The sequence below is a fragment of the Coturnix japonica genome, chromosome 2 (genome assembly GCF_001577835.2).
Source record: "Coturnix japonica isolate 7356 chromosome 2, Coturnix japonica 2.1, whole genome shotgun sequence".
Classification (NCBI taxonomy): Eukaryota; Metazoa; Chordata; class Aves; order Galliformes; family Phasianidae; genus Coturnix; species Coturnix japonica.
This window is the reverse complement of record NC_029517.1, coordinates 54,126,038-54,148,650: the sequence shown is the minus strand read 5'-3', so window position 1 is coordinate 54,148,650 and position 22,613 is coordinate 54,126,038. Positions and strand designations below refer to the sequence as shown.

The following is a 22,613-nucleotide window of genomic DNA, read 5'->3' as shown; positions in this document are numbered from 1 at the left end:
AGAAATGAAATCTGTTCAGAAGTGTTTTACTCAACGCTAAAAACTCTCCTCAGATTGAAAATGGACAGCAAATACAGTGATTCCCAGCAGTGCAGAACACCCTTTTCTGGCTTATGGCTCCTGAGATGCCTGCTGTAAACAAGGAAGGAAAGTAACAGCTGTTAGAGGCTGTGTAGTGCCCCAACAGTCCCAGAAGAGGTGGTCATTAGGCAGTGAGGGAGAGGTACTCACAGGGCATAATGAGTGTGATTTATTGCATGCCTCTGCAATTCATAGTACTCCTTTTATAGCATTGGGCAGGTTTACAGGTAATGTCATGAGAATGCAGTGGCAATAGGAGGTTTCAGGATTTATAAGGCACTATAACCCACGAAATACACAGTGTCTGGTGATAACAGCTTTTCTAACAAAGAGCTCTGAGTTAATGAAAGAGTGGTAGATTTTCTGGAATACCAGTGTGTTCATTTACCAAACAGATGTGGCATTTATTATACCCATCTCCCTACCCAGCCATTTGTTATCACTCCTCTGCCAAAGGTTACTTGGAAAAGGATTGTGAAAGCACTCCTTAGTGATAAACAGCAGCTGGTGAGGCTGTAACATCCTGAAGCCCCTGCAGCTGTTTACTGAGTGGATGCTCTCTGATCTCCTAGGCATCTTTCAGGTACTTTGGGGCATCTTACCCAGAATCTATACATAACCTTTATTTTTCATTCCTATTCTTATGTCTCTACAGCATATAGCGATTTGGGGTATTACATAATTAATAAGCTACACCACGTGGATGAATCGGTGGGAAGTAAAACTCGGAGGGCCTTCCTTTATCTTGCTGCCTTCCCTTTTATGGATGCCATGGTGAGTGCATGGTTCACAGCTGAATTTTAGTATGAATGCTGGTTTTTACTTTGGTGCCCTTAGTTTGCAATGTCTGTTGTTTGATGGGAAAGGTTTGCAGGAGGAAGTCATGTCTTTTGCAAGCTGCAGCTCTTGATATTCATGAACATGTCGTCTTCTGTTACATGGAAAAAGCGTCTGGATGGAATTTGAGCATCTAGAGACCATGACAAATGTAAAAGTCCTAAGCTTCCTTGTCAGAGTTAATGTATATACATGCCGGAGAGCACTGCTCAGTCATCTTGTGATGGGCCACACAGATTGTTCATATGTGTTCTTTCAATGCAATTAGCAGTGAAAGAGTTGGATTTACTGAACGTTCTCAGATTACTTGCAGAGCTCAGAAGGAATAAGCTCAGTACTTTCTCTAAGCAAATTTATTGAAAAGATACATGCTACCATCACTTTTTGCAAGCACAGCTAAGTCCAGCATATCTCAAGTGCGTGGGCTGCTGCTCTCTTGATCACCAGGCTTACTACATGTGGCTAGCAAAACATAAACAAAGATATGGCAGCAATATTTCATTGCTATACTCCTGTATAAAAGTAGGAAATGATAACCTTTTTGTGGCATACTTTCTCCTCATAAAACAGTATCTGACAATAAAAGGATGTTGATTCATTAAGTTTTCATTTCCAGATGGGACTCAGTTTAGCCAGTGAATTTTATATTTCTGAGGTGCATCCAATTTAAGAGTGACAAGAACCAGTTTTCTGCTAGATTATTTAGTGTGATAATCTGCCCTATGCAGCATCTGTTTTATTAAGAATGGGCACTTCCTTACTGGCACTTCTGCTCTGAAATTTCTATGCAGTTAGTAAGTTTATTTCCATTCTTCCTTCTAGCCCAGGCCTAGAGGAACTACGTGTTGCAGTGCCTTCTCTGCACTACTGGCTTAACATTTACCCAGGTTCACACTAGATGCTGTTGTTTTTTATGTATAATATAATGTACCAAAAACAGCATTCTGGAACCTGAAATCTGTAACAAATGTCATAATCATTTCCCAAATTCTGTTCTGCCCTTTTTTTTTCCAGGCATGGACCCATGCTGGAATTCTTCTGAAACACAAGTACAGTTTCCTGGTGGGATGTGCCTCCATCTCAGATGTCATAGCTCAGGTAATGGCTTCTCTTGGCAGTCACTGTTTCCGTAGTGCTATGAACAAGATGCTGTCTTAATCATTGGTGCTTTTGCACAGAGATTGGATTCTGTCTCTACCATGGGCAGCACACCAGAGGAGGTCACCTTTTGCATGCTGCTCTCTAGTAGTTTCCCCGCTGTGTGGAAGCTCTTTGCAGATAGCTGTAGTTTAAGCTGCTCTCACTTGGCTGGATCAAGTTAATCTCAAAGCAGTGTCAAAAGAAAGGAAGCAGGGCAGTTTGGTTTAGGGCACCTTCAAATAATACGCTGGTATGGTTGAGAATCAAGTTGTATATATATGTACACCTGGAAAATAGAAAGGTCAGACTAAGGGACTGATGACTGCTACCAGTTGTGGGGCTGATCACTTTGACAGACCTTTCTCCCCCACATACCTTCTCCCCCACACTTGATGCACAGTTGTACTGTGATCCTGAGTCGGGTATGTAGGCAGGGAAGTGAAGGTTTGATTATCCAGTCCACAGATCAGTTCTGCACATGCTGTTTATTCTAGTGAAGCAGTGGTGTAAACGATCTTCTGAGTGCCTCTGTAGAACTGCTCTTGCTAACAGACCAAAAGATGAAAGCCCAGAACTTCAGCAAAAGCCTTCTGTGCTGATACCCCCTGGGTGGTGCAGGGAAAACCAAACATTTGAACTTCCATTTGTGAGGGAGGTCTTAAATATCCTGTTTGCTTCATATGAGATGTGCTTATCAGTATTCATATGCCTTGCTGATGTTCAGTGCTGTACCATTTGAGAACCAATATAGAGCCCTCTTTTTAAAGTATTTATAAACATGTTATTAAATAGAGGATCCCAGGGCCTGCAAACAGTTACCATTCTGTCCCATTACCAGCTGAGGGAATGACTGGGTAAGGAAGAGTATAATAATAGTACAGCATCAAAGGAAATACGAGATCAGTAGCACTTAGTTCAGGTTTCTGTAACACTGTCTTCATACAAAATAGGAGAAAACTATAAATCAGGTTAAACCATTCAATCAGCTGTTATTCTATGTTTGGCATGTCTGCTCCTCTACACTACTACATTAAATCCCTGAAGATAATACCAATTACTCTTAATGACCTTAACACACAGGCTCTGCTTTTGTTCTGAAGTGACTGATCCTAGCTACATGTCAGGTCATTCACACCTAAATAGAGAAACTGGAATTCCTATTTTGGTCATGGTACGTGTGGCCTTTTCACAAGTGAGTGGGGTGCCAAGCTTGTGAGGAATAAGGCACCTGTCAGCTTGTCTCCAGTCTATAAAAAAATATTATGCAGAGCAAGAGCAAATCTAGAAAACAAAACATGGTGATTCTCCACGCCCTAACTTTCCCTACACCTACACCTACTCCCTACACAAGCAATATGTGCACAGGCAGTAGATATTCTTCTTAGATTGCCTTGTATGCACATTCTTTGGCTGACTTTGCTTACTGAAGAGTTCTTTTGTGGGGTTCGAAAAAGCTATTTTACAAATCCTTTCAAACATCATGGCCTGCCTAATAAACATATACACAACACGAATTAAGCATTTCTTAAGCTCTAGCAATGAAGGACAGAACCTGCCCCTGAACAATGTGTTTTATATTTCTTAGAACTCATGGAGCCCTTAGCAGGGTTATTTTTGATGCTGCTGTTCACAAACACAGTTGGTTTCCCAGTTGTGCCCACCATACAGAGCTGAATTTAACAGGCATGCCATCAGCTCTTATTTAATGGAAGAGAATAATATTGCATTAATCAATTCCTTTCATTTTCTGGATTGGGCATTTAATTCTGCATGTTTTAATTATGAGCTGTTCATTAGCCCAATAGTTTCAATTTTGGTTACATCAATGTAACACTCAGCTCAAGAGCAAATGAAGGAATATACTGAAATTGCATTCAGAAAAGTACAAAATTGGAATAACAAGATTTCCTGCTTCTAAATTTTGAGTTGAATACTTTAAGACATCCGACTTTTTAATTCTCACTTACTCCCCCCAAAAATATAGAAGGCGAGGCTTAGAAGCTGACACTAAAAGCATGTCTTCAGCCTCAGTTGATATCAGGATACCTAATTATCCTGGGAGTGGTGGCACCCATACACATGCTTGATGCCGGACTTTACCAGACTTGAATGCCAGCCTCCTATTTATAGCATCTAGTCTGACATCTGCCCATGCCTTTAAGTACTTTATATTCAGCTTCTGTATGATGCTAATTTATTATTCTCATTTGTGTGACCAAATGCAGGGAAGAATCCTGACGGAAGTTTTGCATGCTGCAAGTCAGATAGCATAGTCACATGTTGTTGTTGGCTCAGACAGACTTGCTTGGAGTCAGAAGAGAGATATATTATCCCTGAAGTAACAGACAGGCAAACTACACATCTTTTGTTTGTTTGCTCTGCAGGTTGTTTTCGTAGCCATTTTGCTTCACAGTCACTTGGAGTGCAGGGAGCCTCTCCTGATCCCAATCTTGTCCTTATACATGGGAGCACTTGTCCGATGTACCACATTATGCCTGGGATACTACAGGAACATACATGATGTCATTCCTGATAGAAGTGGGCCTGAAATGGGGGTATGTTTTAATATTTGGTGATGTTGCAGTTAAGTGACTTCAAACTTGCTTTCTGTGTTACAAGACTGTTAAACCACTATATATGAAGGGGTTGCTTGCCCCATCCTGCAAGGAAAACCATATTTGTTTAAAACGGGATGATGGAAGCTATTACAGAGCTATTAATCCTCAGAAGGCAGTGCGTTAGGTGGTACTGATGTGCAGTCTGCTTAACGTCTCAAGTGCTGAGCTCTCTCCTAATGCTGTAACACAGCACCAAATGAAGCAGATGCTTTGTTTGATGGGGAAGGATGTCTCAAAATTCCTCTTTTTCTTTGAATGTTATATTGGAGCTCACATAACTTTTCCTAATTAATAATTGGAACAGTTATTCAGGTACCTTATGCATTATTTTTTGACATCCTCAACACAACTTCTTTTGAATCAATATTACTAACACAAATGACTATATTCTAATCCTGCTATTTAAACTTATTGAAATGAATGCACCAAACTGACAGTGGGTGAGAGAAGCAGAATTATTTTCTCTGTGCTTTTGTTTCAGTTCAGTGTGCCTCTTTCCAAGGCCATTTATTTTTTGTTTGCTTTCTCCAGGGAGAGGCTACAATCAGGAAGATGCTGAGCTTCTGGTGGCCTTTGGCATTAATCTTGGCCACTCAGCGAATAAGTAGGCCCATCGTCAACCTTTTTGTCTCCCGGGACCTAGGTGGCAGTTCTTCAGCCACAGAGGTGAGAAAGTCTATGCTCCCTATTACTTCTAATGATCATTTACATGTACTTGCCTTTGTGATTCTCAGACATACTGTCAAGAAAAAGAGAAGTCCTAAATACATGGGCATTTCTGCCAGGCCTACCAGCTTCTCACCCTCAGCAAGACCAGTTTTTCACTGAACAGTTTCTGCATCCCAGGTTTTCAAGCTCAGCAAATGGCTCTGTTCTGGATCATTCTGATCCAAGAGGTTGTAGTACAATTACCAGTGTTCTCATGTGCCACTGTTCTGTGTCATATACATAGGTTGCTCTAAAAGCGATGCCTCCTATTCATTTCCGTGGAAGCTACAGATAGAAAGAGTACATTGACACTGTTTGATAAACAGTTTTTTTTTTTCCACAACAGCACTGAGAACAAATTGGTGTATAGTCAGTTTCCTGTGTTTGGATATTTCACCAGACGAGGACAGCAATTATATTTATAACAGGAAATTGGGATCAGATAACCAAGAAAATGTACACTGAAAGTTTTTAAGTGAAACACGCAGCAATAGCTAGAAGTCTTTCTCAACTCTACCATAAAATAAGAAATGAATCTGAATTTCGGTGAATCATAACAGATCTGATCCTGTGAACAAAGTGCAGTCAGTGAGTTGGTTGGCACCAAAGTTGGGAGAGCAGGTTTATTCTGTCTCATAAGTGCCTCATGCCCCACAGCAGTTTGATATTCAACTTCAGGCAGCCCCTGAGCCCTGTTGCTTTGGAATCAGTCTTGCTTAAAACTGCTCTAGGTATGAATAATAAAGGAAAATCTATCTAAATTCGGATTATGAAATATGATACAGGGCCCTAATGCATTCTGCTACTCAACTATCTCTAGATAAAATGGCCTGGGAGAAATGTGGGAGGGTAGTGTTCAGCTGAGCAAGGGGCACACATCAGCTAAAGGTGTCTGTCATCCCTGAGTTATCAGTGTGACAGTGAAATGGCAAAGCTGAGTAATGTAACTTTATTGCACGATGGATTTCCTAAGCTCCAAATGCCTGGCTGAGTGATGGCCATCCCCCCTGAAGCAAAGACCTTCCAGTTGCATGCCTGTTTTTCTCGTCGTATCAAGGTCAATGTGGCAGTATTTGTGGAAGATGGCATACTATGTTAGTCTAACTGTTGTGCTCAAAGATTTGAGATCTATGTTTCCTTGTCTCATTTCATAGGCAGTGGCAATTCTGACAGCTACCTATCCTGTGGGACACATGCCATATGGCTGGCTGACAGAAATTAGAGCAGTATACCCAGCTTTTGACAAGGTGAGTGCCCATCATATGAGTGTAGTAAATACATCTAGTGTGATTTCACATCCACGGTCCTCCTTTTTTTTTTTTTTTTACAACATTTTGATTTGAGGGTAGCTTCACTGATAATATCTGAGAAATTTCAGCCAAACAGATACGAAGAAGCTTAGTTCTTGTCTCCATAGAATCACAGAATCCTTAGAGCTGGAAGGGACCTCCATAAACAGATGTAATAGATTATTTTAAAAATGGAGCAACCAGAGATTAAATAGGGTGGTATTAATGGCCATCTATTGTTTCATTTCTCTGTATTTTTTGCTTTTGGTACCAATTGTTCTTTTTATCACTGATAAAGTTTTCTTACAATCCTAGTTAAGATGATTTGTTTTTCAATGGCTTCAAGCTGTTGTCTAGTTTATGATTTTAACCTTTACTGTGTTACAAGATATTCAGCTATCTTTTGAATAGATAGATGCTGTTTTTTCAAGGATTAAAAAAATCCTCACTAACTGTGAGGTAGCTGCATAGGTAATGAAATAAGGTCATACAAAGTATACAGCAGTGAAATACTTCATGTCTCTCTTCCAGTCAGCTTGTTCTTTCTGTCGTGGAGTACATCTGACATGGGCTTGGGTTCTTTTGTATTTATTAATATATAAAAAAGATTATCTCTTAAAATGGCAACAACACAGATAAACCATTATTTTAGTAGCACTGACTTAGCTGACCGAGTCTATGAAGAATTTTGTTGGCAAATGATGTGATTACATAAGAATGCGAGAACTGCTCCTGGAACAGAGTGCACAGTGAAAATACAACCAAAGTTTATTTTGTTTAGACTCTTTTTTACTCTGTTTTATAACTAGCACTCACTAACCCATAGGCTGTGTGAAGAACAGTCATGTTCTATGATACTTTATTTCAAATGCTAGCTCCTCTCCTCTTTATTAACAAAGTAATGGCATCAACTGAACTTTCTGGTTCCGAATACTAGTAATAAACATGCTTGCTTGCACAGGGATGTACTTAACTGAAGCAAGCCCCATTTGGTTTTATCCATGATATTTCCAAGGAGAATTCAAAAATTAAAAACAAAATCAAATAGGTCCTAACTTCCTGACTTGCCAGTATGTAGCTAACCTGACATATCAGATGAAATACAACCTACAGATTTTCTCAGAGGTCATGCTGCTGAAAAGAACCTGTAGAATGCAAAAGTGATAGACTACAAAACAAAACTAGTTAGGAACAGAAACCACAGGGGCTGCTAACCTCATGTCTTATGTGTTATAATCAAATGCATATCTCTTTCAAACTATTGCTTTGAAAAAATAGCAGTAATTAAGAGGCTTAAATCCAGGTCTCATTTGCCTGCTAAAAGATGCACTCCTGGTTAAGATGGTGGCAGGGTTAGACCATGATTTGTCAGTTTATTTCAGTTAAAAGACTTCTCATAGAGCTCTTGAGGAATAAATGTGAGGAAGGAAAGGTTAAGATAAGGCATAGGTAGGTACAAGTGATCTAATTGCCAAAAAGGTATGAAATAGGGATTTTAGTTGTATGTTCTAAGGACACTTCAGCCTAAAAGATGCTAGGTGCAGTAGCAACAATATAAAAGCTATCTCATCCTGGGAACCATATTTGCAAATGCCTCCACTATGCCCTTTGGACAATAACAAAGCAGAAACCCACAATATTGTTTTATTTTTAAGTCACTGTGAGAACTGTTTTAACTTTGGTCACACATCATTCATGTGTCACCGGGCATTTCAAACCATCTTGGTTTCCTTAAGCTAAGGCTTTCTTTCTTAGGAAAGTCCAAATAGAACCTGTTTTTATTTCTTTATAAGACTCCAGTTGTGATGTTCAGTTGTTGAAACAGTTTGCATGCATGCAGACTCTGTTTTCTTTTGCCAGTTACTCAGCAAGCTGGTGTGATGTTGATGGCCACCAGAATCACACTGAATTGCCTTAACTGACTGATGTGATTTGGGATCCAGAAAGTATGCCCCTCTTCAGTGCCTATGCTGAATAAATCAGACTTTTGTCTTCAAAGGAAACTGGTTACTTCTTTTCATATATGTAAGAGGTGCAGAGTCATACTTCTGTTTGCAGAACATCCTCATGGCCTAGCAGTTACCCTCAAATTAAGGTTTTCTACTGATTTGCTAAAATGAAACAAGAATATCCTGGTTCTGTGCTGCTTGTTGATTTAGAATCATAGAATTGTATAATTGTTTGAGTTGGAAGGGACCCTTAACGGTCATTTGGTCCACCTTCCATGCAGTGAATAGGGACATCTACAGCTAGATCAGGTCGCTCTGAGCTCCATCCAGCCTGAAAATATATGGTGATTATGTCATTATCCATAATGGACCTGATCCAGAGCAACAACAGTGATGATGAGATGGTTGGTGAATGCTATTTGACTGATAAGTAGATGGGAATGGATATTTCCTTTACTCTGCATTCTATATGGTGCTTTGATTCGAAAGCTAAGCAATGTGCAAGAGATGGGAATAAAGAGTGTGTGGGCAGGAGTTACAGCAAAGGTCAGAATAAAATAAGTGCAGTGTTAGCAGCAGAGAGATAGGAACAAATCAGAGCTCTTTCCCCTTTCCCCTTCATCGCAGCCCTTTTACATGGTTGGATTTGTATATGCCTTTTTTACTGTCTGTCATTATAGCCCTGTGATAAAGTTCATCCATTCAGCTGTTCATTTAAAATGTGATGAGTGATGTAAATAAGGCCCATCCTCACACATGTGGAAACTAACGATATCAAAATATTCTTCAGAAACACAAGAAATAAGGATATACTTATAAAGAAAATATTTACAGAAGGTTTTTGTAACCTGCACCCCAAAAGTGCAGGCTGGAGGGTAGCTTCCTGCTTTGGAGATTGGCTTGCCTATATGCAAAGGTCAAGAATTTTCCCATGCTTAAGTTTCCAAGTAGGTATTTAATTGAGACAGTGAGTCTGTCAACATGCTATCACTGTACTCATTGCTGCAAAAACTTTAAATCGCAAAACTCCATCATCTACTCAAATGTGTGTATAATGGTGTACCCTTCACAGAGCTCATGTTCATTTTGTTCATTTCCAAGATATGTCTGTGCTAGATCCTATTTCCCTTTCAAGTAACTTCAGTAAGGCAAGATGACGATGTGACAGATACTGGTATTCTATTTGAGATACACAAGCATAAATAAGTGTGGTACTACACCTCCCCACCACTCTTACCAATTTGGTAACAGGCAGGTGAGTGTATCTCCAACAACCCCAGGGTAAATGCAGTACATGATCCAGCTGCTGTAGATTTCCAAATGGCACCCTGCTTTTGATATCTCTTCCTGTTCTTTCACAGATCATTTAGTTTGTTTCAAAATGTTCCCTGAAAGCAATTTTAAATCTTCAGCTTCATTTGGCGCATTAGATGTTTGGGGAAGGGTTTTTGTTGTTTTAAGCAAGACTTCACTGCCATGTGTACTTGAGTACAGAGCCCATGTTCAAGGTAGAACATCTAGTCGTCCTAGTTATGTTCTGTTCATTAAACCGCATTAGCAGAGCCAGCTGTTCGAGGAGCTTTGTTTATATTACCTCCTTGGATAACTGGATCGGAAAAGGTACTTACCAGCGTGTATGGATCTGGTATCACTCTGGAGTAAAAAGGAATGGAATCCCATTTCTCCTGTGAAAACCTGCTACGAATTTTAAAATAAGTAAATAAATAAAAATAACAATTAAAAAAAAAAATCACATGAAGTTTTCTTAGAGTTACCAATCTTTTATAAAGCTGAATGTGTTAAATAGGACTTACTCAGAAAACCAGGGATATTGCTCAGCCCTCAGTGACCATGGGAGCAGTTACTGTCACTTTCAGGAGAAAATATTCTGTGGTGCTGCACAGTTCTCAGAAAGCTCTGGGTTGAAAAACAAGCAAGCAAAAAAAGACACACGTGCACACAGTCAGATGCAGCGCAATGACCGTGGGTGCCGTCAGCTTCTCAGTAGTCTGGAGCCAAGCTAATGCTTATTATCTCTTTCTCTTACCCTAGAATAACCCCAGCAATAAACTGGTCAACACCAATAGCACCGTCACATCGACACATATCAAGAAGTTCACTTTTGTTTGCATGGCTTTGTCCTTAACGGTAAGAAACCTTTGTTCAACTGTCTGGCTTTCATCTAAACCAGAACTTATCTCCTATACATAGCATTAAAAGCACCAGTAGTTTAAAAATACCGTTTGACTTTTCTTATTAAGTGTGTTGCTTTTATCTGGAGGTGATCATAGTACTAGAGTACTAAGAAAATCAGCATTGATTAACTCAGAGTGGATATCTTAAGGTTATTTTGTTTGTTATTTTCATTTCAAGTCAGCTGTCACATTCAAGGAGATATAAGAGATTTGCTTTTCTTTTTTCCTATCTCTTTTTTTCTTCAATGAACAAAACTTCTGATAACTGGCTCATCAGCAAAATGAAGAAATACATTTGTCCTATGTAGTAGGGATTGGCATCCCATCCCCTGACTTTGAAAACTGACTGTGAATAATGGGAAAGGCAGCATATGTTGATAATGCCATAGCTGTTCCCTGCAGCTTCACAGGGCACTAGTATTCCATGCTAGAGCTACTTGCATACACGTTGGCTAGCAAATGAGCTAACAAGGGGAACATCAGAGGTGGTGCTGACACTAATGAGAGGGTCTGAAGTCATGTCTATGCCGGGAAGAATTGCAAGGACTGACAGCTAAATTCTGTAGGTTTGTGAGAGTGATTGTACTCCATCTAGAGAGATTCATTCTGATATTACAGTTTTAAGTACCTACCCTAGCATTAAAAAAGCATAAAGGGAGATGAAATCCATAGCAATAACTCAAGGCCTGAATACTATAGGGAATATTTAACAACTTTTTCATTTAAGTCCTCTTCAAACCTCCCCTTAGATTTTTTATTCCTTTATAACAAAAATAACCAAACAATTGAAAGTTACTATCACAGATTTTTCTTTTTATCTACTCAGTTTTGCTCATGCTCTTAAAATTTCAACTTATCAGGTAGGTTAAGCTATGGTGTTCTATTAATTAAATCTGTAATGCTCTATATTGCCACATATTTGCAATATTAGAGATAGGAAATCGGGGTCTGGTTGGGATTTTTTTTTTAATTCATCTGTGAAACCTGCAGTTGGGTGCAGGTACAGCCAACTACTAAATGACTGCAGATGCTGTGAGAGTGCCAGATGAAGTCTGTGCCTGCTGCCAATTCGTTGGAGATTGTTGTGGAATTTAAGAGACGGGAAAATCACGAGTTGACTATTGAGATTTCCTCTGAATGATGACTGGTGGGAGACACTTTTTCATCTTAAATGAGAAATAACACAGATATCTGCAGATCACAAGTCTGGGTTTTTAAGGATGAAGTTTTGTTCAACCTGCAGTATTTTCAGATGACCAGCTGGCACACATTCACACATTACATCTTTAGGAAAAGTGTTTTTGTACAAGTCACAACAAAATGATAATCAAAGAACAAAAATCACACAGCATAAATGGGTTGGTATACTGAAAAATATAGAGTAAATGATAGCCATGGTACTGAGGCCCAGTCAAGGCACCACCAGTTTGCTTGGACTTGCAAACTTTCCATGACAGTCAAAGATTTCCATGATAGTAGAAGATTTGAGGTCCATGTATGGTGATGTTCTCTTTAGCTGGAACCTCCCCTGAGATCTGTTGGTGTTTCCAGAGATCACAAATGCAGAGATCGCAAAGGAAAAGCTTTCTTCTTTATACATTTTTCTGAAAATACTACTTCAGTCTGAAATCATTTTCTGAACAGATTGTTTTCTTGAATCTTCTGGGCACTTCGCCTGCTGGAATTTTTTATCTTCTCATATTATCAGTACCACTCACTTTAGAGTAATCCTTAATCACTGATTTTGTTGTATAATGTTACAGGATATTTTTTCAAAAGTTTTCCATAATAATCATAGAATCACATAATTGTTTGAGTTGGAAGGGACCTTAAAAGGTCATCTAGTCCAACTCCCCTGCAATGAACAGAGACACCTACAGCTAGATCAGGTTGCTCAGAGCCCCATCCAGCCTGACCTTGAGTGTGTCTCAGGACAAGACATTCACTACCTCTCTATGTAATCTGATCTAGTGCATTACCACCTATATTGTAAAAAAACAGTCAAACCTTCTTCCTTATATCCAATGTAAATCTCCCATCTTTCAGTTTGAAACTATTTCCCCATGTCCTATCACAGCAGACCATGCTAAAGAGTCTGCCCCTTCCTTTTTTATAGCCTCCCTTTAGATGTCAAAAGGCTGCTCTTTGGTCTTCCTGGAGCCTTCTCTTCTCCAGGCTGAACAGCTCCAGCTCTCTCAGCCTGTCCTCATAGGGGAGGTGTTTCATCCCATGGATCATTTATGTGGCCCGCCTCTGGACGCATTCCAATAGGTCCCAAGGGCAGTCCTTTCATAAGTTCATCCTGCGAGATTTGTCCTCATTGACATTCCAGAAACACTTTGGAGGTCCGTAGCTTTTTCTGTCCTGTCTCTATTTTTGCCAACTAGTGATAAATTCTTAGGATTGCTTGTCAGTAGACAGAGAGAAAAAATAGACACATGAGCTCTACAGACCGTTTGATTCAAGGGCCAGAAGTCACAAATGCTTCAGCACATCAAGCTCAGTGGAGCTGTGGGTCAAGTTACCATGTACCATAGGCTGTAAGGAACTGGACTTCAAGTTTTGTTCAGTTGAAGCTAGATTAGATGGCCGCTGTAGCTGAGTTCCCATGATCGTCAGTAATTTTGTATTCCTGGCAAGGCTCTATTGTAATGGGTTGCCCTAAACTACTGGCATCACTGTTGCTAACATCCTGTTCTTTGGAATCAGTGTGAAAATGGAAAACATGCTTCTAGGTTGTTCAGGAGGTCGAAACAAGACAAACAGTTACTTACACACATGTACACACGAATCCACTCTGCACTGGATGATATATAGAAAGTTTCCAGAAAATGGAAAGATGAGAAAATTCTATGAGCCATTGTAGTAGTCAAACTTTTAATATGAGCAGCAATCATGTAGGAAGATATTTTCCCAGCATAAAACCCTGTGAAACCTCCCAGTCATTGAAGACCTATTTCATAGACTTAGAAGAAAAATGTCTCATCCTTCCACAGACCAGTCATGCCTGCAAAGACGTACTCCAGACCAAGCAAATATGTTATTTCACCCTTGACAGTGACAGTGTTGATTCAGAGTATAATAAAATGCATAGTTCTATTAAGAAACAGAACTTTGGTTTTGTTTTAAAAATGTTCATAGGATCTAAAAGGCTGCACTGAAGCCTTCCCGAGTTAACTGGACAGCCTATAAAAGTGTCTGTGTAAGGACTGTCTCATGATTTTGAAGCTCCAGGCTGGTGTTAAAGCTTCCTTTTCAAAAATTGGAAATTAGTTGTATTGCTTGGTGAAAAAAAGTCTAGATATTTTATTTAAAGGCTGGAAACAGCAGTCATTAGACTACCCATTTGTAAAAGAGCTGATATGATTAGTCATAGTGATGTGGTTTTAGTTAAAAGCAAGCAGTGATTCCTTCCAACAGTCATAATTTGTGCAGCTACGTAATTGAATATACAATCTATAATGGAGGGGAGGGACTCAGCTGAGGAGTCTTGCCCATAAAATTGAGTAGTTTTTTTTGGGAAATAAAACATACTTGATAATTTTCTCATGGCTTAAAAAGTGTAGATAATGCTGCTTGTATTTATTTATTATTTCATCGTCATAATATACTTTGGCAAAAATGCTTTGGTCTATAAATGAGATACTGCGCCAAATGCCAATCTTGTTGCCATTGCTAGATAAGGCTGTCAAAGCCATTGTACAGCTGTAAACAAACTGAAGACATGGGCCCTTGAGATTGAAAACTAGTGCATTTGTATTACATATTCTACAGCTGTTGTGAGATACATCAGTCTAAGTACAGTGCAGAAATCTCCAAATAAATAATTTTTCCAAGAGCTGAATTACTGCACTTTTCTACTGCAAAAAAACTTTGTTCTGTTGAGGAGAGCATTCCCTTGTGAGATGTGCTTAGAGGCTATGTAATGAGTGAGCTATTTAAGGCAACTCTGGCTTACACAGCAGTAGTAACAGCAAACGGACTCGTCTTCAGCAAGGATTTTTCTCAGAATAGCAGCAGTGTCTCTGAACTCGGACATGACAGTGTCATTCAGGGGTTTTCCAGGGTAGCCTGAAGCCGGAACTGATGCCACATAACTTTCTCTTTTTTATTCTTTTCTTTAAATCCCGTCCCCATTTCACAGTTGAACTCTTTCAAAATAGGTCTTGTGTGATGACACAAAAGTTTCTGTCAAGTTTTCTTGAACAGTATAGGCTGCCGGTTCTGTTTAGTGTTTTGTTTCTTTTTCAACACTGGAAAGGAGGAAATCATTTCTTAGACTGTTTGCTAGTGAACTACACTGCTCAGTTCAGCTTCCTCTTTAAGCAGCCTCAGCTGGGACAGACCGCATGCTTTAAGGATGTATTTCCAAACAACGGCTCCGATTAGCTGCATGATTTCCATTAAGTAAGGTGTTTGCAAGAACATATTGCCAGTTGCATCTTCAGATTTTCGAGCATTGTGTACCAGTTCTTCCCTTACCAGTGCCGAGGGTGGCAGGCTGAATGAACCACATGTTCAGTGTCTGTCACCAAGTTAATGCACAGGAGGAGAGCTAAGCAGTTTTAATGTTTGTTTTATTAGAAACAGCTCAAAGGACTTTACAGCTTAGGCTTAATAGCGCCAACGCTATTGTGAAAGTGATGTCAGTGCTGCTTTGCATCTTTTTTAATGGACAAACAATTACAGAGAAACAGGAAAAGTAGCTGTTTTCAGAAATAATTAGGTTGATTAAAGGAATCAGGCGATAGCATAAAAATGCTGTATTGCATTTAATTAGCTGACACTACTTAAGAAACACAGTTCAGATGTTTAAGCTTGATCTTTGGTTCTTCCATTCCATTCTGAGAGGCTAAAAGATAGAGTGGGAAGAAAGTCTCCACTTTTATGCTCACACGTGTATGTGTATTTTATGCGAAGCTTAAAATTTCAGAAGTATTTGTTAAAAATCAGAAAATCCATATTTTATTTTGGAGAAATTGCCTGCAAGTTTCAACTAAGCTGTACGTGATCTGTACAGGCTGATCTACAGCAGTTGAGTCATGACTACCAAATTCAAATATCTGGTCACTTACATGGTATTGAAGGTTTAAATGTAATATTCTTGGAAACAAATGGCTGGTCAGAGCCCTAAAGCTGAAATGTGTGCGTCGATACATGTCAAAATGTTACTTACTTTACAGCCAGGTTTGTTCATACTTGAGGAGTCTAATGATAGCTTTAAAATGTAATGCTTGCACTATTACATTCTGTATCATACACTGGGACATTTATTGCATTCTTAAACAAAATATTTCATTTTTTTTTTTAAATGAAGTGCAGTAGTTACATTCATATCTGAACATAGTCTTCTGGTGGGGAAAAGTGCTTACTGATTGCTAAAGGCTCTTGCTGATGAGCATTTGTCGTTCAAGGAGGTACTATAGGCGACTGTTTTCATTTGCTGTTAGTTAAGAGCCCCTTCGGAAAGGCAACAAACAGGCATTGCGTCAGCTCTCTAGCACTCACAACTGGTAGCACAGCAGCATAAATTGCCATCAACTGTCAGTTCTATTCATCTTATAGGGCATGTAATTATGAATACATATCTACCATATATAATTATATATAATGTAATTGTATACAAGCATATGCATTTTTATATTACAGCGTAGCCATCAGAGGTCTTAAAGTGTAACATTTTTTGCATGTGCATCTCTAATCTCCCTTCTACCCATTGGTGTAAAAGTGGGACATAATTCCAGGGACAATAGGGTTTTTAACTGATGTTGAAGGAACTCCATCAGAGCCTTAAAACAGCAGAAGGGGCTCCAGAGCCACAGGATTTCTTCTGCTGTGGCCCTGTGATGGGGTCACTCAGTTTCAGCAGTGACAAGGGAAGGAGGAAAATCTTTGTCCCATTTGATGATAGTTTACTATGGCTGTCCCATCAACCTTCCTTCAGTCATCATCTGCTTGGTTATCTCTTATAATTAAGCAACAAGCACCCAGGAGACAAGAAGAAAAGCCCAATCGAGAACAAGGAAGCCACAGTAAAAATTCCTCACATAAAATAATTTAAGTGTTGAATACAGGACTTAGAAGGGTCCATCAGTCCCACAGCTAAACTTTTCCTTCAAGGTACACTGAGAAATACTCAAGGCCCTTTTTTCTGCCAAATCTTCAATCTATTGTTTTAAAAGTAAATCATATCACTTTCTGTACTTACCTATCAGCTTATTTTCGACATTACAGAGTATACATAGTAGAAGTTATATATATATGACGCTGGTTTCCAGCTACATTGTCCTGCTGAACTGTGGAACATAAAGCAATTGTTGATAAAGGATAGGAGATATGTGCATCTCTGCAGCGAGACTGACTGCTCTCTTATCAGGCACGCTTAGCTTGTATTAATAATAGTGTGAATTGTGTTTGCATATTGAGAAACAGCAAGGAGCGTGTTAATGTTTCACTCCTGAGACCTTCTGAAGGCAGAAGAGGAATGTCCACAGTGCAAAACAGCTGCAGTTCCCTGCAGTACGAATCTTGCAGTTCAATGTCTGGAATCCAACGCAGACTGACACTTAGCCACTGTGAATGCACTGAATGAGTCATGATACCTACAGAAGCAATATATGCTTCCCTTTCTTACTGTCTTTGGAGATGAAACACCTGAAAGATCTTATTTCAAGGCTGAGAGACAGTAAATTGCATTCAGGACCTGATGAGATTAGTTTAATTTTTAGCTGCCCCAGGCAGCCACACTGAACCCAGTATATGTGAACTTACTTTCCACAATATATATATTTTCCCTTTCCAGAGAAAATAAGGTTATTTACCAGTACTTTTTTGTTTAACCACTGTCATGTACCAAGACAAAGGAAATGCCAGAATTTCTGCCATTACCTTCATCCGTTTTAGCAAACAGAGTGGCAAAGTTTCCATGTTCACAAGCAACAAGGTTTGGTGGAGATCAGCCTAGAGCAGAGCAAAATGACTTGTGAGTTCTGACCAAGGGACTGTCAGGGCTCTTACTTCATTCTTTCTTTGTCCTTCTTACACAGAAGTCCTTTCAACAGGTGTGTCTCCCTCATCCCCATAGTTCCAAATGTTTCAGGTGCTGTAAAGGTGTGAAAGGACAAACAAGGGCTCCTGTTTCTATTGCTTTGTGACTCTGTAATTGACAGAGCATTGCTACCTGAAAAAATTGCCCATTTATTACAACATCTATTGTTTTCGTTGTTACATACATTCCAGGCAACTAATGCTGGTTTTCCAGTTCACAAGCTGAAAAAAGCATTTTCAGAACAAAATGATGATTTGTGAGGCCCTTGTTTTAGGTCCTTGGTTTTGCTCTTAAAGCACTAAGCTTTACACATGACCTGTAGGCAGAGCTGAAACTGTCCCTTTTGCCCATCTCCCCTCTTGTATAAATGACTTATGTTAGACATTCAGAAGATGGCTCGCAGGGGCAATGTGGGGAATTGGGAAAGGTGTTGGGAAGGAAGATAGGAAGGAGGTTATTTAATATCAGTGAGAGAGCCAAACACATAGTCTTTGTGCAGTAAAGGTGCAGGTGCATCTAGCAGCTGAACGAGTAGCTCCAAGTGGATTGAAGTTGATGAAGCTTCATTTTTATCTTGAATTTAGAAGTCATGGTAGAAAAAGCAGCATCGCAATCTGAAAAGAAAATGCAGTAACTAAACTCCCTTCCTCATTCTTTCTGCAAAAAGGGAATAGAATGAGACACCCAGTTGTAAACCTTATTAATCTCTCTGGCTAGAGACTTTGACTACTGCAGTGTTTCTGCCTCTCTACAAGAAACACGTTAGCCAAATCAGGGAAGATAGGAAGACAGGAGTCACTGTGGTGATTTCTTTCTCTGTGTTATTATCTGTGTCCGTTGTGCTCCACCCAGACTATAACACTACACTGCTCAAGTTAATCCATAGAAATAAAAAATGTGAATTACAGAAGAGGAAGTTTTTGTTGTCTTCGTGTTAGAATAAATGTGGCCTGGAAGATGAGCAAAAGTTTTGCAGTGTTGTAATTGCACTGTAATTTATCAATAGAAAAATACTTAAAAGACATCTTTCTTAAAGTGGGTTGCATTTCTGTGTTAACAAGGGCAAGGATTCTAATATTTCTCATGTCCCCTAAACCTCTAGGTGGGGACTGGGGGAGTAAATCCCCTCCCACTGTAAGGGCAGAGCAAGTCCAAGACTGCCTCATGAGACTGAATGTGTATAAGTCTATGGGGCCAGATGACATGCATCCCAGGGTCCTGAAGGAGCTGGCTGATGTGGTTGCTGAGCTGCTCTCCATCATATTTGAAAAGTCATGGCTGTCAGGTGAGGTCCCAGATGACTGGAGGAAGGGTCACATCACTCCCATTTATAAGAAAGGGAGCAAGGAGGACCTGGGGAACTACAGGCTGCTGAGTCTCACATCTGTGCCTGGAACATCACTGAACAGATCCTCATGGATGACGTGCTTGATCATATGAGGAATGAGTGTGTGATCCAAGACAGCTAGCACGGCTTCACCAGAGGAAGGTCATGCTTAACCAACCTGGTGGCCTTCTATGATGGAATGACGGCATTGGTGGAAAAAGGGAAGGTGGCTAAAGTCATTTACCTGGACTTGAGCAAGGGTGACCTTATTGCAGCCTTTCAGTATCTAAAGGGAGCTTATAAACAGAGGGGAGTCAACTCTTTACAAGAGTAGATCACAGCAGGACAAGAGGAAAAGGTTTTAAGCTGAAGGAGGGAAGATTTAGGTTGGATGTTAGGGGAAAGTTCTTTACTATGAGAGTGGTGAGGTGCTGGCACGCACTGCCTACAGAGGCTGTGGATGCCCCATTACTGGAGGTGTTCAAGGCCAGGTTGGACGGGGCCCTGGGCAACCTGGTCTGGTATTAAGTGTGGAGGTTGGTGGCCCTGCTTGCAGCAGAGGCTTTGGAGCTTCTTGATCCTTGAGGTCTCTTCCAACTCAGGCCATTCTGTGACTGTGTGATTCTGGTGTTTTCTAAAGATGAGCAAGAGTATGTAAGCAAGAGTATTCTTACATTTACTAAGAAATTTGAGTTTGACTATGGATAGTTTGAAGGATAATTGAAATCTTTAAATGTGTCACATAACATCAAATCATGGTATTAATATTGCCTATCCTCGTTCCCCTTGCACAAAATCTATAGCGACTGTACTTCATAGCACATCGTCCTGTTTCTCCAGATTGAAGCAGTAGTTCATCCTCCCCTGTCATGCTTACAGCTCTCCTCAGCAGGAGATTTTCTTTAAATATCTTCTTTTCTGCTTATGAGAGTTATTAATTTCCCCTTATATTGCTGAACAGCCACTACAGTGTTTCCCTCCATTCTGGATAGTTATTCCCCTGTATTTTATTGCTTGCTTTCATGAGTATCTTCTTGTAACAGAGCAGGGCTTAGTCATGGTTAGTGTCTGGCTTTAAGAAACATCGCAAACTCTATTTTCTTCTGAAGTTCTGCACAGTGTTATTTAAGTTTCCACATAGTTTTCATTTTGCTGCTACTACATATACCTGCTGCTTCCAGGAGGATAAAAAGCCAGCCAGAAGTTTAAGCCAGTGTGTTCAGGGTTCATTCATTTTTCCTGCTTCTTATTTCCTGTCTTCATCTTATGTCTCTGCATTGCTTTATTACTGAAGGCTGCGACTGGGCCTTATTGATGTCACAAGATAATAGAACCAGGGCAATAAAAAGCACAGGAAGAAATGTCACAGTAAGAAGCAGTTCCCTCTTGGAGGATGCAGCCCCGGCTGCTGACAGTGCCAGTGTCTGAATTTCTCAGGGTGACTGGGTTCATTGTCATTATCTCTAATGAGTATACAACGAAGAGCAGTAAATAAAAGAGGAATAGATTTCCTCCACACTCCCCTGTCTTATTTTATCAATGGCTTAATTACAGCCTCATTATACTGAGGAGCTATCACACATCTGATCTAGGACTTATACATTAATGAAAAAGAAAAAGGCATGAAATTTGAAGACTAAATGTTCATTCTTTTTACTTTACTATCAGCTGTTATATGGATGCCAGGGACAGCTTTTAAAATGATACATCTAGTGAACGACCTCATTTTCACTGCTTTGATTTTTGCCCATCTTGGAACTCCCAGATATTTTTAATCTTCAGGCTGCTGGCACAAAAATAACCATTTGGAAATGAAGTATCGGCAGAAATACTGGCTGAAGATTGGTACCATTTCAGGGTCAGATTTACTTCCTGCTTCAGTAAAGGTTATTTCAGACACTGATGGAAATATTCCTGCCTGTTCAGGAAGATGTTGGACCACCAGGGGCTGACTTTATAAAATCCTCATGAGCGAGCCCGGGGCCTTCTCCCATCTGTGGAACGGCACTGAGCCTTTGTTCCAGAACAAAGGATTTCTGTTTTGTGCAGTGAGGTGGAGACTGATGTCTCCTTCATGATTGTTCAGGTTTCACACAAAGGGTCCATTCTCAAGAATGGCTGGAGCAAGCAGAAAAGGAAGGGTCAAAAATCATCCCTGCAGCATGTTGCTGCTCAGGCGCTGCAGTCGTGATAGGAAACAGCAAGTGCTGCAGAAAATTTAAGACAGAAGAAAATGGCTAAATTGTGGAACTGAAAATACTACCCTAGTATTTTAAGTGGCAGCTGGGAGAGAGGTATCCGTGTCATCGTGCTAATGCTATCAGAGAGTTGATTATCATGCAGCTGCTGGACCTAGCTTTATTTCCAAAGAATGGCGTGCTCCATCACTCTGAACTGTAAGGAAAGTTGGGGAGGGCAGGGAGAGACTTAAATCTACAGAAACCAATTATGTCAGAAGATGTGAAGTCACAGTTTTCCTGCAGGCAGGCTCTGGATTCTTTTGCTCCCCCTGCTGCTGACAAATTTTATGACAGCTGTTTTCAGCTTTACAGAAAAGTAAAGTTCACAGAAATCTGTACTGACTTGCAAGCGCCTGAGGGATCATTTCTGTAAGAGAATGTCCCGCTAATTCACATCAGTACTATTATGATAAACAGCTTTCAAATGCAACTGTGCCCTGACATTTTACTGCACACAGATCTGGGGCTTTTTGCTTCACAGGATCACAGGATTAGTCAGGTTGGAAGGTCCTCTAGAGTTCATCTGGCCCAGCCTCTGGCTTGGAGCAGAGTCAGATGTGAGGTGAGGGCAGGTTTTCTGTGGAGCTTTACTAAGTCTTGTCTCAAAAACTTTACACAAGAAAAAGACCATTTCTAAGTTACAAGAGCAGATCACTGTGCTAAACCTCAACAGCACACAGTGGGAAGCTTAAATACTTCCCTTTGGGCTGATCAGACTTCATCTTAAAAGAATTTTCTAAAATTCCTCAGAGTTGCTAAAACAGGGGTGGCTGGGTGGAAACTGCTTTCTGACGTGATGTATGAAAAAGGTAGGAGAGGGTTCTGGAAGTCTCTTCTGCTAAGGGTCAGGGTTTGGTATGCAGGAAGCTCCCAGATCAAGACGGTGGTGCTGGCCTTTGCTCTCACACCATACAACAGAAATTCCCACACAGTTTCCAGATAACTTCAACAGTTAATAGTAGTGTGCTTTTAGATAAAAAAATAATAGAAAAATCTTAATCTCAAAAGGCAAAAAGTTGTTTGTGTTGATTAATTTTATCTTATACTTGCATATGATTTCCTATCAACAAGGAATAATACCTTTTTGATAAGGTGTTTTTTTGTTGTTTGGTCCGCAGTAAAACATGAAAACCTTTGTGTAAACTGACGTGTGGTTATGTCTTCTTCTGCAAGAGCCTTGC

At 40.0% G+C, this 22,613-nt stretch overlaps 1 protein-coding gene across 2 annotated transcripts in view; it reads left to right on the top strand.

Moving 5' to 3' along the window:
• Positions 1 to 22,613, top strand: part of ANKH (ANKH inorganic pyrophosphate transport regulator) — a 101,628-nt gene that overhangs the window by 63,605 nt on the left and 15,410 nt on the right. For both annotated transcript variants that reach the window (XM_015854397.2, XM_015854398.2), the window contains exons 3-8: positions 737 to 855; positions 1,933 to 2,016; positions 4,443 to 4,613; positions 5,208 to 5,342; positions 6,539 to 6,631; positions 10,675 to 10,770. In XM_015854397.2, the coding sequence (XP_015709883.1) occupies positions 737 to 855; positions 1,933 to 2,016; positions 4,443 to 4,613; positions 5,208 to 5,342; positions 6,539 to 6,631; positions 10,675 to 10,770 (698 nt within the window). The remainder of the gene's footprint in view (positions 1 to 736; positions 856 to 1,932; positions 2,017 to 4,442; positions 4,614 to 5,207; positions 5,343 to 6,538; positions 6,632 to 10,674; positions 10,771 to 22,613) is intronic.